Source organism: Onychostoma macrolepis, chromosome 16 (genome assembly GCF_012432095.1).
Source record: "Onychostoma macrolepis isolate SWU-2019 chromosome 16, ASM1243209v1, whole genome shotgun sequence".
NCBI classification, from domain to species: Eukaryota; Metazoa; Chordata; class Actinopteri; order Cypriniformes; family Cyprinidae; genus Onychostoma; species Onychostoma macrolepis.
Genome location: NC_081170.1, coordinates 27,785,414 through 27,804,022, shown reverse-complemented (window position 1 = coordinate 27,804,022; position 18,609 = coordinate 27,785,414). Strand labels below are relative to the sequence as shown.

The window sequence follows — 18,609 nt, the reverse complement described above, 5'->3', positions numbered from 1 at the left end:
AGTGTACTTGTTTTTCACCTGGGTTGGTTTGCACATGGGTCTGAGCACTCAGCAGGAGTAGCAATTTTGAGTAGTAGGTTTTCAGGAGTTATTTAATATTCTGATGTGGACACTCTTGGTCATTACATTCTTTTAGTTGCAAAATTTGATCTTTTGACTATAATTCATTTTTATGGGTACAACTCTAAAAGTGAAAATGATGACTTATTTGATACATTAGAAATTCGCTTAACATATTGTTTATCTAAATTCCTAAATTCACTTATATTAATAGGCGGTGATTTTAATATTACTTTAGACAATTCCCTTGATAGATGGCCTCCTCGCGCTCCAACTTCTTCTAATATCAGACTTAAGGCCTTTATGCAGAAATTTTGGTAACACTTTATTTTGATGGTCCCTTTTGAACATTCTGTTGACACTAAGTAATGTTGCAACTACATGTCAACAAACTCTCATAAGAGTATTAGTAGACTGTCTGCTTCATATCTACTAACTCCTTATTGTGTTGGGTCTCCCAACAGATATTCTACTGACTATAAGTAACTTTGCAAGAACGTGTCAACTTAATGTAACCCTAACCCTACCAGTCAACTAATACACTACTAACACTCTAATGAGAGTTAGTAGAAATGTAGGTGCAACATTACTTATAGTCAATAGAATGTGTTAAAGGGACCATCAAAATAAAGTGAAAACGAAATTTTGTATAAAAGACATTTGGAGGGAGAAATTCCCTAATTTAAAATCCTTTACATGGAACAATAAGGCACGTACTGCCATGTCCCGTATTGATTATTGGCTAGCTTCTTGTAGCTTACAGAAAGAAAATATTTTAATTAACATTCTTCCTATGCCACTGCACATTTGGATCTTCGACGCTCATCCTGGACTTGCTGTCATAGCAACAGGTCCGTAAGCTTAAACCTGCTCGGGAGCAGCTTATTTCATGTAAACAGAATTAGATTGCATCTTTTTAAGCAGAATTGATACTTAAAATCTATCCCAGCCAGCGTTACTTTATTACAAGAGTACCCTTCTGGTCCAGGGACAATAACTTAACATAATAATAGTTTAAAAAATAATTTGAAAATAATATAACAATATAATACAACTATGTGGTGTAGTCTATAACACTATAGACACAGCCAGTTTAACTCACTGAAATATTTATTAGTGATGAAATAATTACTTTATAATTATATTGGAGTCTTACACACATGCTTATACAGTTAAACTGAGCTGTGCATTCATTTGAGTGGTGACAGATATTATGGGAGTGGCTTGATGGAGCGCAGAGATGCAGATAACTTGATCTCTAAACTTTAATGCTGTCACATAAGTGTCATAAATCTGCTTCAAAGACAAAATTAAATGAATTGCTAATTACAACATTGAAATAAAAATGTAAAGCCTGTACAAATACTAGAAATCATCAATATAAATAATTGGGAATCATGTATGAATCATGAATAACAAATAAATTAAAGAGAGTGCACATTTAATTTAGGCTATCTATTAGCCTATAACATTTATGTTTCCTTCTAAAGGTATTGAAATTTGTCAACTTTTTCGTCAAGTGTCTTTTTAATGATATGATTCATGAGTCATTACGTTGCTTGCCGCCAGCCAATCTCTGCATTGCTGATCGTAGTTTCGAGGATCGATACATCTGCCCTTTTCGGGGAACACGAGAACGCGCTGTAATCTTAGACAACTTGATCCAGATATTTTAATCTAATACGCAAATTCGTTTGAAGAACCAAATTAGCCAGAGATCAGTTATCAGGATTAGAAGATCTGGCATCTTTCAAATCATCTCAGATGTAGTAAGCGACGTATGAAGAACGGGCCCCTGGTGTGGATGGATTAACTTCTGAATTCTATAAATCATTTTCTGAAGAACTTGCTCCTTTTCTCTTAAAACTTTTTTTTTTCTCTCAGAGTATAGACCATGAAAAGCTTCCACCCACCCTCACACAAGGCTTAATTACCTTAATACCCAAGCCAAAAAAAAGATACATTGTTTTCAGATAATTGGCAACCAATTTGCTTGATAAAATTTTAGCCAATATATTTTCCGTTAGAATTAAAAATGTGAGATTTAATTATTTATGATACCCAATCTGGTTTCATGAGGAACAGACATATTTCAAATAATATTCGTTTAGTTTTTAGATCTCATTGATTATCCCCACCTTTATTCAGATAAGAGCTTCATTCTTTTTTTAGATTTCCATAAGGCATTTGATACTATTGAACATCATTTTATTTTTTCAGCCCTTAAGAAAATTGGTTTCGGTAATTATATCATTAAGACTATTAAAACGTTATACTTCAATGGTAACCGTTCAATCAAACTGCGTGCTGGCACCTCACCCAGATTTAATCTTAATCGTGGTATCAGACAGGGATGCCCTATTTCTCCCTACCTGTTCTTACTCTGTTCACAACTACTTGCTGATTCTATTAAACAGAGTACGCTAAGAGGAATTACAGTTGCAGATAACATCATCACCATTAGCCAATTAGCAGATGATACCACTCTTTTTTTAAAAGATGCAGGGGAAATACCCAAAGCTATTAATATTATCCATATATTCTCTAAAGCTTCAAGTCTTCGTTTGAATATTAACAAGTGTGAATTGACGTCTCTTAAGCAGTGTGATTTACCATCAATTTGTGGTATCCCTATAAAAAAAATGAAGTCACATATTTAGGTATAAAGGTTGTAAAGGATGAAGAGAGAAGATGTGAGCTAAATTTCTCCCCTGTTATTGATAAGACGAAGAAAAAGTTAAATCAGTGGTTACTAAGAGACTTATCTTTGAGGGGAAGAGTATTGGTTACAAAAGCAGAGGGCATCTCAAAGCTCGCATACAGCTCTTTCTCTAGCAGTCAACAATAATATTTGCAAGACTATTGATAATATGCTTTTCAATTTTTTATGGAAAAATAAAACCCATTATATTAAGAAATCAGTGGTTATGAACACAACTGAAAATGGAGGTTTGAACTTCTTAGATTTTACCACTCTTAATTACACTTTTAAAGTAAACTGGATCAAACAATAAAAAAAAAATAAAAAAACTAGTATATGGAACATTATTCCTCGTTGCATTTTTTCACAGGTTAGAGGTCTTCATTTTCTTTTGCTTTGTAACTTCAGCATTTCTAAACTTCCGTTAAAGTTATCCAATTTTCATAAACAAATGTTTCTCTCTTGGAATTTAATTTAAACATAATTTCTCACTTAATAGATGTTTTTATCTCACTGCTGTGTGTGTGCACTTGGATGGGTTAAATGCAGAGCACTAATTTCGAGTATGGGCCACCATACTTGACAATACGTCACTAACTTAACTTAACTTTTATATGGAATAAGCAGCATATTTTATATAAATCTAAAACACTGTTTTTTGAAAACTGGTTTTCTAATGATATAGTTTTGCTGAGCCAATTTTTCAACCAAGAAGGTCTTCTGTTAACTTATTCTGAATTTCTAAATTTAAAATCCCAATCACTCCTAAAGAATATGCTGTTGTTATGGATGCTGTCCCCTCTGGGTTAAAAATGCTTTGTAAAAATACATGTCCCCAATCTTCTCCACAGTCTTTAGATCCTGTTGACACTGCTGTTGGTCAAGTGTGTTTTTCTTCTTCCTCTGTTAAACACAACAATCGACAGGTTCGGGCCCTTTGTCAAAGGGATGTTGTCTCTAGACCTCCTATTGTAACTTTCTGGAATAGCTGTGTTGATGGTTTGATGTGGCATAAAATCTTGAAATTACCTCATAAATATTTAATCACAAATAAAGTAAAAAAATTCTTTCAAACTCATTTATAAATATTACCCCATTAACTATTTCCTTGTAAACAGATTTAACTGTGATATTGATACACTATATACATTTTGTGGTCTACATTCATAAACGTTTTTTTCATTTATTTTGGAGTTGTCCTTACTCAGCCAATTTTTGTTTTATTCGGGGTTTTTTTCACTTAAATGTCATTCTATAAGGAATATTATTTGATTAATTTATTACTTTTGCTGGCAAAGTTTAGTAAACATAAATGTAAGTACAGCGATCTTATACCATTGTTTCTCATTTTGAAATCAGAAGTTAAGCAATACCTAAAATATATTTACACTCTGATAAACAAGAAAGCTGTTAAGTGTATTAATATATGTAACCATTTCCATGTTCTTATGGATTTTTCTTTTCTTTTCTTTCTATTTCATTGTCATTTTTTTTCGCAATTAAAAAAAAAATAATAATAGTGGAATGAAAAAAACAAGACTTTGAATGAGACGAGTGCATGGAGCAAAGTTACATTTTTGGACCTTTTCAAGCGCCATAGCTAGCCACGCTTTCTTCTTGCAATTTCGCTTTATTGCACTACACAAACTGCGCATTACATAATTGCACCCACCCAATTTAAGAAAAGTCTTCAAAGCGATCGCCACCAAATAAATGCATCCCAGCGTATTTTAATGGCAGTTAACACAGATGCAATGTGCATGACAGGACATGTAGCAGCAGTTCATTTTAGTATGTGCTAAAGTGTATGTAACGTTAGCAGTAATTCAACAGAGGATTAGCAGGACAGGCTAAGATCGATTGCCGTGTTTGTCTCCTCAAAACAGCCAATAAATGCGCATACAAACATATAAAACTACAATTTAGAAATTGGATTCACCTGAAAATACACCATGACTCGATGTGTCTCAGTGATTTCTTGTAGAGTCGCAGGACCTTCTGATGGTGGGTCAAGTAGGCAGCCGCCATCTTTCCCTCTGATTCACTTGTGCTTTGCGAGTTCGGAAACGTCCGAATCTTTTGTTTCGAATCAATGCTTCGGACGGATTTAAGTGAACCCTTGAACCAGTATTAAGCGTGTGTGTTTACACAAAAAAATATTTAGTCCTAATTTTATGCATTTCAATTGCAATAATAATAGAAATAATAATAACAGTAAAGTGTAGGTCGTACATGAAACAGGCAAGAAACAGGTATGATTTCTGAACACAAAAAACGGCACAGTTTAATTAGATTTTATTTAAATAATAATATGCATTCAAAATGCATTAATAGAAGCAGCATAAATTAGTTAATTGTAGGAACAATTATTATTTTTATTTTTTTTTCAGTTAAAAATGGCTATGCCTAGCTGTGGAACAAGCGAATTCGTTTAGTAAAAATGTATGAGATTGAAGCGAATTTGATATACTGGTGACAGATACAGAACCCTGGTTATTGTGTATTTAAAACAGTCAGTTTATTTTTACAGAAATATGGATAGATATTATATTATGCATAGATATTATGCATTTATAATACCTTATAACTTATTTTACACAAATAAACGACTGCATATACAGCTATATATTTAATTGTATGTATTTGTTATACATTACACTATATAGTAATGACACATTATTATTTATTTGTAATTACAGATCTCTTCCGTCTTTATTTGACCCTCTAACTCTAGCACTCTCTATTCTAATTCTATTTTATGTATATGTTTTCTTAAAAAAAATAAAAAAATAAATTTAAATAAAACACTTGACCCTCTAAGACTTGCACTCGTTTTCTAACTGCTTGTTTTCTTTTTTAAAAAAAGGCCTCTAACACTAGCTTTCTCTATTCTTTTTTTTCCTGTTCTATCTAATTGTTTTCTTTTTGTATATATATATATATATATATATATATAAATAAAACAAACAAAAAAACTTGCTACGTTGATAAACCTTGCTAAACCTAGGCTAACCGTCATAGCACATATTATTGGTTTAAACTGCAAGCATCTGCTAAATGACTAAATGTAAATGTAATGAAAATAATTGCAATGATTTTGTGGAACACGTCAATAAACATGCTGTGTGCTCGTTGCATTTACACTTCAACCTACAGATGTCCTCAGCGTGCAGAGTTTCAAAACATTGAATCATTTAAAGCAATCGGTTCATTTGATTCTACGTTTCGAGAGTCATGAAGAGTCCACGAAAGTCACCTTCACAGGAACACAGACATTGTTGCTTTCCATTTTTGTATGTCCCTCCCTCACTAGTTCCCTTTATGCACCGTTCTGCAGGTCTATAAAACACAAACGAAATTTGCAGCTCGATCGTCAATGTCACCGCAATATGTATGGAATTATTTTTGTGTCTTTATTATGCAAACAAAAATTCTGTGTTTGAGAGCAAAAGTAATTATTTTGTAATTTTAAAAAAAAGATTGCAAAAAAACTCTGTTTTTGAGAGCAAAAGTAATTATTTTGTAATTTAAAAAAAAAAGGATTGCAAAAAACTCTGAAATTGATAAAATTCTTTGCAGTGCGTGCAAATCTTTAAAAAAAAAAAATTTTCTTTGTGCACTTCAAAAACTTTTCATCACGAAACCACAAATATTGCTCTCTTTTCTGCCGTGTTTTTTTGCGGGTCTAAAACTTTTGTTTGCGAGTTGAAAAGTTTTGCTTGCGAGTGAAGCTGTGTCTCAGTGGGCGGTCTCTACGCACCAGGATGAAAGGCCTATTTCTATTGGCCATTCTCGATTGAAGTGACAGGTTGACCACGCCCACTACGCTTTCCCGCCACTGCCGCCAGTCTGACAGAAGAGCGAGCTTCTAGCAGCAATGGCCAGCAACCGCTCGTTTACTGGGTAAGTTAACTAATTTAACATCTTAAACTCAGTGACAAGTGAACTTAATTATTCTTTCTCATGCTACCCCACCTAAATACATAACATTAGCTAAGCCCGTCTGTAGTTGGTGATACCGCTGATTTGATTAGCCAACAGTATGCTAGCTTCCAGAGCCCCCAATAGAAATAAATTAGGTTTAAATGTTGTAATATGCATTGCCAAACAAGCATTCTTTTTTTAGTTAACGTATATACCATTAAAGGGGCGATGTATCCTGGGGGATACAAACATTTACAGATAGATTATGAAAAATGTTTAAACTAGAGATGCACCGATCGACCAGTCGAAATTAGCCGATTTTCCGCATGACCGACCCGGACCGGTGACGTGCCCATTTTCGACTCCCTGCCAAATTATTACCCCCCTCATTGAAATCGCTACCTGATTGCCTAATCCTAACCCCTCCCCCACACCTAACCCTAAACCTTCCCCCACACCTAACCCTAAACCTACCAATACTAGGGGGGTAATAATCTGGCGGGGGTCAGAATTCGGCACAACAGGTGTTTTGGCAGGGAGTCGAAAATGGGCACGTCACCGGTCCGGGTCGGTCATGCGGAAAATCGGCTAATTTCGACTGGTCGATCGGTGCATCTCTAGTTTAAACATTTTTCATAATCTATCTGTAAATGTTTGTATCCCCCAGGATACATCGCCCATTTAATGGTATATACGTTAACTAAAAAAGAATGCTTGTTTGGCAATATTAAATTTAAACCTAATTTATTTCTATTGGGGGCTCTGGAAGCTAGCATACTGTTGGCTAATCAAATCAGCGGTATCACCAACTACAGACGGCTTAGCTAATGTTATGTATTTAGGTGGGTAGCATGAGAAAGAATAATTAAGTTCACTTGTCACTGAGTTTAAGATGTTAAATTAGTTAACTTACCCAGTAAACGAGCGGTTGCTGGCCATTGCTGCTAGAAGCTCGCTCTGTCAGACTGGCGGCAGTGGCGGCGTGGTGGCGTGGTCGGCCTGTCACTCAATCGAGAATGGCCAATAGAAATAGGCCTTTCATCCTGGTGCGAGACCGCCCACTGAGACACAGCTTCACTGCAAGCAAAACTTTTCAACTCGCAAACAAAAGTTTTAGACCAAAAACACGGCAGAAAAGAGAGCAATATTTGTGGTTTCGTGATGAAAAGTTTTTGAAGTGCACAAAGAAAAAAAATTTTTTTTAAAGATTTGCACGCACTGCAAAGAATTTTATCAATTTCAGAGTTTTTTTGCAATCCTTTTTTTTAAATTACAAAATAATTCGTTTTGCTCTCAAACACAGAATTTTTCCATAAGACACAAAAATAATTCCATAAATATTGACCCGGACAACTTACCATAACTCTCATATCTGGACATGAGAAGAAGAAAAACAAACAAACAAACAAACAAACAAACAAACAGACAAAAGCTTATAAAGAAGGAAAACAGAGAAATGCACATAAGAATCAGTAAAGCAGACCATGTTCAAAACAGTAAGAAAGGTATTTTTTTTCTCCCACCACTTTATTAAACCTTTCAAACAGGCATTGTCATATTTCCATTGTTAAACAATATAAACAATAAATCCAAGCAGCATACTATAACACAAGAACAATACTATTCAAATAAATAAGTGGCAATAATGTAAAGATTGGAAAAAAAAAAATAAATTACATTTCATGGAGGGTTAATGTATGTTGGCAGTAATTTAGAGAGTTTTAGAGCACTCTCTTTTTTATTGTTTTAAGGGTTCAAATACAATTTTAAAATCATTTTTAAATGCCTCAAAACATGGAGAAACTTTAAGAAATCTACATTTGTGTAAATTGAACTTTTACCCAGGTGAAAAAGAAATATATTTAAACTGTGCTTTTTCAGACACACTTACTATATTTAAATTATACTATACTATACTTAGTATATTAAGTGTATTTCAAGATATGTTTAAGTTCGATTTTAATCTATTTGTAATATATTTAATATATTGAAACTGTGTTAAATTGGAACCACTTTAAGCATATTTAGTGCAATTTAAGTGCATTTCTTAAAATACATTTAAAATGTACTTTTAATACTTCATGAACTACAGTTAGAGTATATTTGAAGCATCGTTTTAATGTGCTTCAAGTACATTTCAATTGTATTTCAGCTCATTAGAAATGCATTAGCATTACACTACTAGTATATTATAAAGCTGCTTTTTTCAGTGTATATACACACGTACACACTTTGATATCTAGAACATTTTAATGTATTATATATTGTTGTGTACATTACAAATATTCATAAAGTACATTTAAAAAGTACAGCAGTATATATAGCTTGGTGAAAATCAAAACAAAACACTATTAAATGTATTAAAAATGCACTTGAAATACAAGTATGTTTATAGTATATTTGTATTACATACACAAGTACATTTTAATACATTATACAAAAAAACATTATAATAAATGAAAAAAGACTGAAATGCTATGGCAGAGCTATCTTATCCATTTGTAGAACATTTCAGTTATACCTGTATTACTAAAAAGTACAGAATTTTACATAAATTAATAAAAATTAAAAAAAATTTCTGAAGAAAAAAAAATTTCTGAAAAACAAAGTGCAGAAGTGAATAGATGTGTGTGTGCAAAGACTGAAGATGAAGATGATAAAGTTCAAGCAACAGAATAGGGAGGGATGGAGGGAGTTTTGGAGGTGGACGAGGAGATGGTGTAGGGATGGTGAGAAGCAAAAATGCGGGGATGATGGCAGGATGTGGCGAAGGGATGGTGATGGTGATGCCCTGGCAGCTTAGATGGTGTTTGGCACATGGCACAGACCCAGAGCATACCAGTGCTGACAACACGGCAGAGTTGAGGGAGGGAGGAGCCAAGATGGAGATGGTGTGGCTGCCGATATCCGGGGGCCAACCGATGGAGCTGAGCATCGTCGCAGGTTCTGGAGACCTGGGCACAGCCTAGTTGTCCTGGCATACAATATTTTGCACAAGTGCCTTGCAGCTTTACAAAAAATTAAAATTAAAAATTAAATAACAGATTTTTACATGAATGACTGAAAGGAAGCACAAATTAGCCACCTGGAATGGACACAATGCTAACGTTTTTCTTCCAAGATTGACCGAATCGCCCTCCATTAGCCTGATTCAAAAATCTTTATAACAGAGGTGATACAACATTAAAAATATACTTACTATTCCTTTGCTTGTCTCTGCACTCAGATTTCAGTTTGTGTTCATAGCAGCTGATCTGAAAAACAACAAATGTTAATATTTCACACACGCACAAAAAAAGGCAAATGATGATTGATTATTTGTTTTCTTTTTAAGAATGACAATATGCTGAGAACAATGTACCTTGGGTGCGCTTCCCAAAAGCATCGTTAGCCAACTGTGGTCGCAAGTTCCGTCCTTACCAGCATAGTTCAACGATTCGGTGTTTCCCAATTCCCGATACTGAGCTCCTGTACTCGTACTCATACTCGTGCCCCAATACCAAACGCCAATACCACACAGCATGTGATAAGTGCCATATTCAGACAAAGAAACATCAACAACAGGCAGCAGAATGGAGTTATTAGAGATTAAGGATGTCTACGAAGCAGTTGTATGCAATGAATAATGTTAAACTTTCAGTATTAATGCCTGTATAGCTGATATGCGTGAGCTGATAAGCAAAGCATGCTGAGTGGATTTAGCGCGCGGCGGCTCAGATGCCTGAGCTTGTCGAGTGAATATCCCTTTCTCACAGACATCACTGGAAAGTTTGTACTTCAGTCGGATATGTCAGAAACAAGTAAGTAAAACAATGCACAAGTTACTTAATTGTAGGGATCAAGGGAAGGTGAGAGAGAGAGCACGCGCACTTCTGTTGTGTGATCTTTATTGATGTTAGCTCACTTAGCACGCATCATTTATTAAAACTAAATCGTAAATATAAGACAATTTATAGGGGCATTAAACAATTTATTTTCAACCTTAAGCATACGCGACTTTCTGGCGAGAGTGAAACTAGCAGCCTGTGTGAAATGCGCTAGGCTGTACTGTATGAGGTGTGATTTATGCACTTTTTGCTGATTGCTAAGCAAACTGAGAGGAGAACTAGCGTGTACGCTCGCCAGCCGTCTGGCCAAAATTCCATAGGCGTCAGACGTGAGATATGAGGCTAGACGTCATGGTCACGTGTCGGAGCTGCGCTCAAACGCGGCGGCGTATGAGGTGTGATTTATATGCGTTCCGATAGGTTCTTTATTATTACGCTGTAACATGCACTCGTCTCACTGAACGTGACATCTGCGTCTGTCGAACGTGACGTCTGTGTCTGCCACATTACAGTTCTGCTTCCTGAACGTGACGTGAACTGGACGGAGAGCCAGAGCCCATAGCAACCTACAATCCATCGCAAGAAGGAGTGACTGAGCTGGAGATTTCTCCGGAGCCAGAGCCTCATGGACCGTCCGGACAGGTGCGAGAGCCGGCAACATCGCACGCGACAGTGGAAGTTACAGTGGAGTGTGCTGAAGGAAGCCCCGCCCACTGCACCGCTGCTGAGGGTGAGCAGTCGCAGGACTCTGAGAACTTAATAGAGTTGGAAACTCATGCAGACATGCCTTCTCTGCTTCCGCCTTCATCTGAAGTCTCTAACTACCCTGAATTGCCTACCTACCCAGATTTCCCACCCACCTTTCCTCTCCTGCCTCCTCCTATCATCCCTGCCACTTCAGCCCTGCCACCGCTGCATCCTGGCAGTCCCTCTGCTCACCCTCAGCCCACCATCTGTGCGGTGGGATCGCCGCGGGTCTGCCTGTCTCCATCGGCGTCGTGGCTGGGGGATCCCTCGTCTCCGCCTCCAGCCTCTCAGTCCTGGACTCCACCTCAGCCCTCCGACCCAGCGGCTCCACCTCGGTTCCTAGCTCCCTCATCTCCACCGTCGCCCATCGGCCCACCAGCTCCACCGGGCTCCTTCGTCCCTCCGGCTCCGCCTTGGTCGGTTGTCATCCCGCCATCGCCTCAGGACTCCACTCCTCCGGCTGCGCCTCGTTGCTCCGCCCCACCGGCTCCGTTGGGCTCCTCCCTCCCACCAGCTCCACCTGGGTCCTCAGTTGCTCCGGCTCCGCCGCGTACCTCCGGATCTCCGCCTCGGTCGCCAGAGCCTTCGGCTCCACCTTGGCCCTCCGGATCCTCGGCTTCGCCCGGGCTCATCTGCTCTCCAGCTCCGGCTCGCGCTCTTCCTCCACCTGCTCTGCCGCCATCGGTCGGCCCCTTGGAGTCGGCGGCCATTCCTCCTCCGTCGGCTCCACCCTGGGCCGTCATCATGGCTGTGGCCTGGGTCCTGCCGGGCTCCTCCTGCTCCGGGTCCCTCCTGTCTCCTCCCTGGCTCCTCCCTCCTTCGTCGCCTCCCTGGTCTCTGTCTGCTGGCCCCCTCCCGGTTGTCCGTCCCTCCTCCTGAGCCTCCGCTATTATTCCCACCCATTCCCTCCTCCCTCCCTCCCTCTGTTGTTCCACGGTGCGAGGACGCACCTTCCGGGAGGGGGGAGTAATGTCACGCCCCTGGACTGTCTTGTGTGTGTTTTGCTCCCCATGTGCTCTGTGTGACCTAGTTTCTGCCATTGTCTATTATTAGTTAATCACCTTCATTGTGTTCACCTGTCTGCCCCTTGTTATCTGCCCTATATTAGTTGCTGTCCATTTAGTTCTAGTTTGTCGGTTATTGTTGATGTTACCCTGTGAACCTCCTCATCTCAAGTCATATTAAATACCTGATTCCCTTTTCACCTTCGTCTTCGCGTGACTTGTGTGTGCACTGCACAGAACCGTGACAATGCCATTGTACAAAAAGACATCAAATAAAAATACATTAAAATAATAAATATTTTGGAGTGGCAAAGAGTTTCAGACTTTCTGTTTATTTAAGTACTTAAAGCTCTGAAACAAACGACGGCTTACTTTTTTTTTTACCATTTGCATGTATGAATATGATATTTTATCCAAAAATAAAACAAAGTTGACAACATTTAAAAAAAGAGCATTTAAATCACATTAAAGAAAATATATCCTGCAAAACAAATTGTTTACATTTTTACTGATAACCAACTATGAATATCAAACCAGAATTCAGAAGTAACATCTCAGTAAAAGAATAGATGATCAAGTGTTTCAGGAAAAGAATTAAAAGAAACAAAAAACACATGGGTCCACTTAAAATTTTATTTTTTTCTGTATAAAATCACTAACAGGGTAAATCCTAAACATAATTCTGTAATGTGTCTCCTTAACCTTTGGAGCAACTGTAAGATAAAAAGTAAAAGATTTATCTCTTACTGAGGGTTCAACATCTCTCAGAAAATAGCACTGATAATCTCCCGTAGCTACGTTTAAATTCTTTATAAATAAGTTTTTTAATACACACTTACTATCGAAGAGGTCTACTGTATATTAGCCTCTATATTTCCCCTTCTCCCAAAACAGCTTATACATCTGCTATTAAAATAGTTCAGTTTTGTAAGTAATGAAAAAATAATTATGTTTATAAAAAGGTTTGGAGAATTTTTTGTTCGTTAAATGCAAGTTGTTGTTTTTTTTACATTAACGACAAAGTGGCAGCAAGATGATAAAAGCATATGTTTGATCAATTTAGCCTTCTCAAATCATCATGACTAGCCTAAAATAAAATCAATAAAACAGTTCAAGCATATCACAATGTTACTTGTTTAAATGTTTAACCTATATAAATGTGCGCTGTTAGACGCATATCCAACAGTTTGTGCTGAGAGTGGAAGCTGAAGCGCGCTCTGCAGGACATGGAGGCGCCAGCAGGATCACTTCCATTTTTTTTCTTACAGTAGAAACAGCTTAAAATATGCCATACTTTTTGCTCATAAAAGGTAAGAGTAATACATCATTAGGAACTATCTACTTTTATTTGTGTTGTGTGCATTCACAATATCAACAAAACGTTTTGCTTTTATAAAATAAATAGGAAAACAGAGGGTGCGCTATCTGCCGGAGCGCTTCACAATGATGAATCGAAACTCAGCGAATTGACTCACAGAAAGCTTTAAATTACTACTTTAAAACGAAATAATTCAAATCGAAAGCAAAAACTCTTTCATTAGTAATCCTTAAAGATGCATTTCTCTCTAAAGGCGGTCTAATGAGGAGATGGCGAGTCATTTTTCATCACCGTCTAAAATAGGATATACAAATAAGGAAAAGCCTAAAACAGGCCCGATTATAATTTGCGTTTTATTTTATAGGTTAATCGTGTACAATTAAAGAATAAAACACAAAAATAATGGCATAGCCTATGTACAACTTTGTCCTACTATAGCTGCTTATATTTTCAGATTTTTATGTTGATCTGTCCTGAATACCTTAAAATGTAAAGGATTTTAATTATTCTAATTCAATTTATTGATTAAATATAAGAATTTGACACAAAAGATAATGCACACTTCTAGAAAAATGCTTTATAAAAGTAAAAATACCCATAAAGGGTAAAAATATATTTTGTTGGAAAATATTAATTTCGATCACTGCTGTGAACTGACCATGCAGAACATTAAGAATATCAAAAACATTTTGGAGTCAGCTGTCAACGGCAGCCCTGCAGCGCAACGCACTCAGAAAAATATAGTTTGATTATCGTTATGGATAAAATACGAGATATCATTTTTGTCTATATGGCACACCCCTATATTTAATTCTTCTTTGCTTGTTTGGTACACATAATTCACTGATCATCGTAAAATAAGCTTTTATCTTAGAAATAGGTTTTCTCAACGACGAGGACACGACAAAAAAATAGGTGAATCATATTTATATAAGATTTTATTTATTTAGGCTATTTATTAATTGAAGGGGCGGGGTCTGGTTAATATTGTGAAATATCATTACAATTTAAAATATATTCTATTTGAATATATTTATTTCTGTGATGCAAAGCTGAATTTTTTCTGCATCATTAGTCCAGTCTCCAGTGTCACAAGATCCTTCAATGTATACTGTCAACGGAAACAATTGTGCTGCTTAAAGTTTTTCTGTGATATTTTTACAGGATTGATTGACTAAATCCTGGCCGATTATTCAAAATATAGAAATCATATCAATTTAACATTATTGCTGAAAAGTAGGCTATTTTTTTTTTTAAAACGAAAGGAAAATGAATAAGTGCTGTCCCTTTATTCTTCAAAGAATCTTAAACGTAAAATAAAGCAAAGAAGAGAGGCGCTTGAAAAACTGAACATTAATCAAGTATAATGTATTTTTCTATGTATTTGTATATTATTTTATTATTATTTCACAGCAACAGTCTCAGATCTAACAGATGATTGCGATCAGTCAGTGATGTGCTGTTGGCTACATTAAAAATTTAATAAAAACACAATAAACCCCAAATGTAAAAAAAAAAAATTCAAAAAGGATTTCATAAAACTAAACGACATGAGTATACCTATAAGCAACAAAAAACTTCACTAAAGGATTACTTTCGGAGACATTTGTTATTTATATATTATAGACGTTTTATGTTACCTTTATACTTTTACAAATAGTGTAATAAAAATAAAATGTCTAAAAATATGTCTAAATTATTATTATATATTAATATATTTATATTTAATATGCACAGGATTAATGCATATTGTACAAGTTAGCCAGGAAAAAGACACACTAAAAAACAAAAAACAGGCGCAGATGTCACGTTCATTGAGAGGAGTGAATGAAGAGCAAGTAAATTGTGCATTCATTCACACACTGCACTGAGCCGTGAGAGCAGCGTGTTATGATACATTGTTAGCGAAAAAATAATAAAAAAATACTACGTGAATCACGCGTGACGTCTGGCTCCACACTTCACTGCTACACGTGATTTACGTGACATCTGCGTGACATCTACGTCACGTCTACGCCTCGTCTGCCTCTTAAATTCAATGGATTAAATAGGGGGGGGGACGTCAGTGAGAGGAGTGCATGCTACAGCGTAATAATAAAGAACCTATCGGAACGCCATAGACTATCGATACGACTGATTTCTTAGTTAGCAAAGTAAATGCATAAATCACACCTTATTGGAGGAACGCCATAGTTGTCCACAAGATGTCGCTATGACACTGTTGTGTTACGGCAGATTCAAGTATTTTTAGCGCTGTTTGGGCCTCTTGACGTACCGTAGTGTTGATAGGCGTGTATGTTTTCTTCAGTTCATGTTATCAACACTATAAGTAAGACGTGTTAATAGTAGTGGAAATTTCAATTTAAAGTATCTTTGTTGTTGTCGCTCTAAAGTTCTATCTATTGAGATATTTTGTGTTAAACTACCTAAATGCAGAGTAATATGGAGAGTTAAAATGTTTTTTATTCTCTCTTTGGAGTGTGATTAATACGGGCCTTGCTAAAAAAAAAAAAAACAATAGAACCCTGCCCAAAACACAATAGAAAATGTAATGGTTTTAATGGAAACTATAATGGTGTCTACTGGTATGTGATGGATTCTATTGGTGGGATGTTAAATCCTATTGGAAAAATGCCCAAAACACACTACAAAAAGGAATTTTGTAATGGTTTTACTGGAAAAAGCTAATGGTTTAGAATGGTATTTAAATGGAAACCATTAGAATTTCTGTGATGGTTTCTATTGTTTTTTTTTTAGCAGGGCCGGGTGGCTTATGCAAAGCCATGCATGATAATATAAGCAGCGAGAGGTTGTTATTGAATTGAATGTGCATTGAAATACTTTACTAGATTAAAACTTAAGTCAGTTCATGTTATCAACACTACTGTATAGATGCCCTGCTGTGGAATAAACGGTCAGGCCACGATCCCGAACCTCTGTGTCCGCGTCTCCTCTCTACCACCACCCACGAACTTCAAACTAGTTTTTTTATGCGACTTGTTTTTATCTTAAGTTGGATGACTTGGAAAACAGCATCGCTGATGAGCGAGGAGAAGACCTGGAAACAGGAGGATTTGTCCAAGTCATCCACCTCCTACCAAGCATTCAGCTCATCAACTCCTCTTACCTCATCATCTCACCAGCAATAATTCTGAAAAAGCACATTACAGGTCCAAACAAAAATAAAAAATAAATAAATCAGCAGATGAACTTGAATTGGAGAAAGTGGCCATTTAAAGAAAGTGTCTGAAACACTGATAGATGCCAGCAAGGTTGTTGATCAAACATTTGGCAAACAGGTAGTATCTGAGATGAAGCTAATCAAAGACCCACTAACCAAGATGAGGCTGCATCGTAACATCCTTATGATGTTGTATGATGCACAGGAAAACGAGGCTAGATTAGCAATACAACCACCCTGGCAGGGACACACAAATTATAATAAGCACACCCAAAATGCATCAATTCATGTCCCTCCTGTAACACCTCCAGTGAGCTACTTCAGCAGTGTTGCCAACTAATTTTCAGGGGAAGTTGCTAAACGAAGGTCGATTTGTTGCTAAAAGTTGCTAAATGATGTTGTGATGTCATTGCTCGATGACATCGTGTAATTACGAGGCAAAAGTGTGTCACTACAGCAAATCTCAGCAAAAAAATAAAAATTAAAAAAGTTATATAATTTAGATTTGTTTGTAAAATAATATAAATGACTAATATAATATTAAAATATAAATGACTCTATTTTTAAATACAACAGTGAATTATTGAACACTTACCCAGTTTTGAACCATTAATTTTTATTTTATTGTATTTTTTTATTAGCTTGTGAACTTATAAAACTACACATTCTGAACAGTTATAGTTTTAAGCAGCGTATTAGTAGTTAGTGCACTGTAAAAAAAAAATAAATAAAGTTGACAACTTAAAATTTCAAGGCAACTTGCTGCACAGCTTTTTTGAGTTTACTCAGCTTTGGACCAAGTTGTTCACTCAACCCAAGTCACTGAGTAAAGTCACATGTCTCTTTTTTGTTCAGCAGTTTTGTTAGTTAAAACAGGGTTCCCACGGGTCCTTGAAATCCTTGAAAGTTTGTGAATCTGATTAAAAATTTTCAAGGCCCTGGAAAGTTTTTGAAAATAAACAAACATAGATACAGGTCCTTGAAAATACCATATTATTCCCTCCGGTCCGCTAATGTGTTATTTTGCCAACACTTTGTGCATGCTAGCTTGCTTGATTTACGTTGCACATTTATGCGTTACGTTAAGTGTTTCCCACGTGAGGTACTTTGTGTTGTTCGTTGCCTTGACGTTCACACGCACACGAAACTACTAAGATGGTACCTCAACGTTTCACAGACACACCGTGAAACATTGCAAAAATAGGCTGAAACCGCTGAAACGTGATGACTGGAAAATGCAAATTTCAAGATATTTGGCTCACCAAAGAAGATTACAAAGAATGGCTTGCCAGAGATCCAAAGGATGTAATGTTGAATTGCTTTGCTTGTTAAGATAATGTAAAGCCATGAGGCAAGAAAAACTTAAAAGCATATTCATATATCTTAAAACTTTTGCTTACATGAGCCTAAGCTCTTTTCAATAAAATCCATGAAAAAGTTAATATCAGATCATTTTAGAATACAGTATAGTATGTACCAAATATTACTCAATTTTATGCAAAACAGAAATACGACAAATATCAGATTTCTGTCATATGGCCAAAAATAAATGCAAAAAAAAAAAGCTTTTTTGCATAGTTGTGTTTGACACATGAAAACTGTAACAATGTATCTTACAAGGTGACGCGATGTAACCTTGAAATTCTCTCACTTGAAATGTGTCCCCATATTAAGTCTTTGAATTTGAGGGTATTGGGCCTGGAAAGTCCTTGAAAGGTCCTTGAATTTGAAGTTAACCAAGGTGTGGGAACCCTGTTAAAAAGACTTGTAATGCTTTTCCAATGTGTCTCAAATTATGTTCTGTGAACTTGTTTACAAATGACAAACATTAATGGATAAGTTAGTCT

General features: G+C 36.4%; 1 protein-coding gene across 2 annotated transcripts in view; it reads right to left on the bottom strand.

The window, feature by feature from the left end:
- ndufb9 (NADH:ubiquinone oxidoreductase subunit B9) overlaps window positions 1-4,854 on the bottom strand; it is a 51,714-nt gene extending 46,860 nt beyond the window's left edge. For both annotated transcript variants that reach the window (XM_058748008.1, XM_058748009.1), the window contains exon 1: window positions 4,701-4,854. In XM_058748008.1, coding sequence (XP_058603991.1) covers window positions 4,701-4,789 — 89 coding nt within the window. In that variant the 5' untranslated portion in view covers window positions 4,790-4,854. The remainder of the gene's footprint in view (window positions 1-4,700) is intronic.
- Between the last annotated feature and the right edge of the window lie 13,755 nt (window positions 4,855-18,609).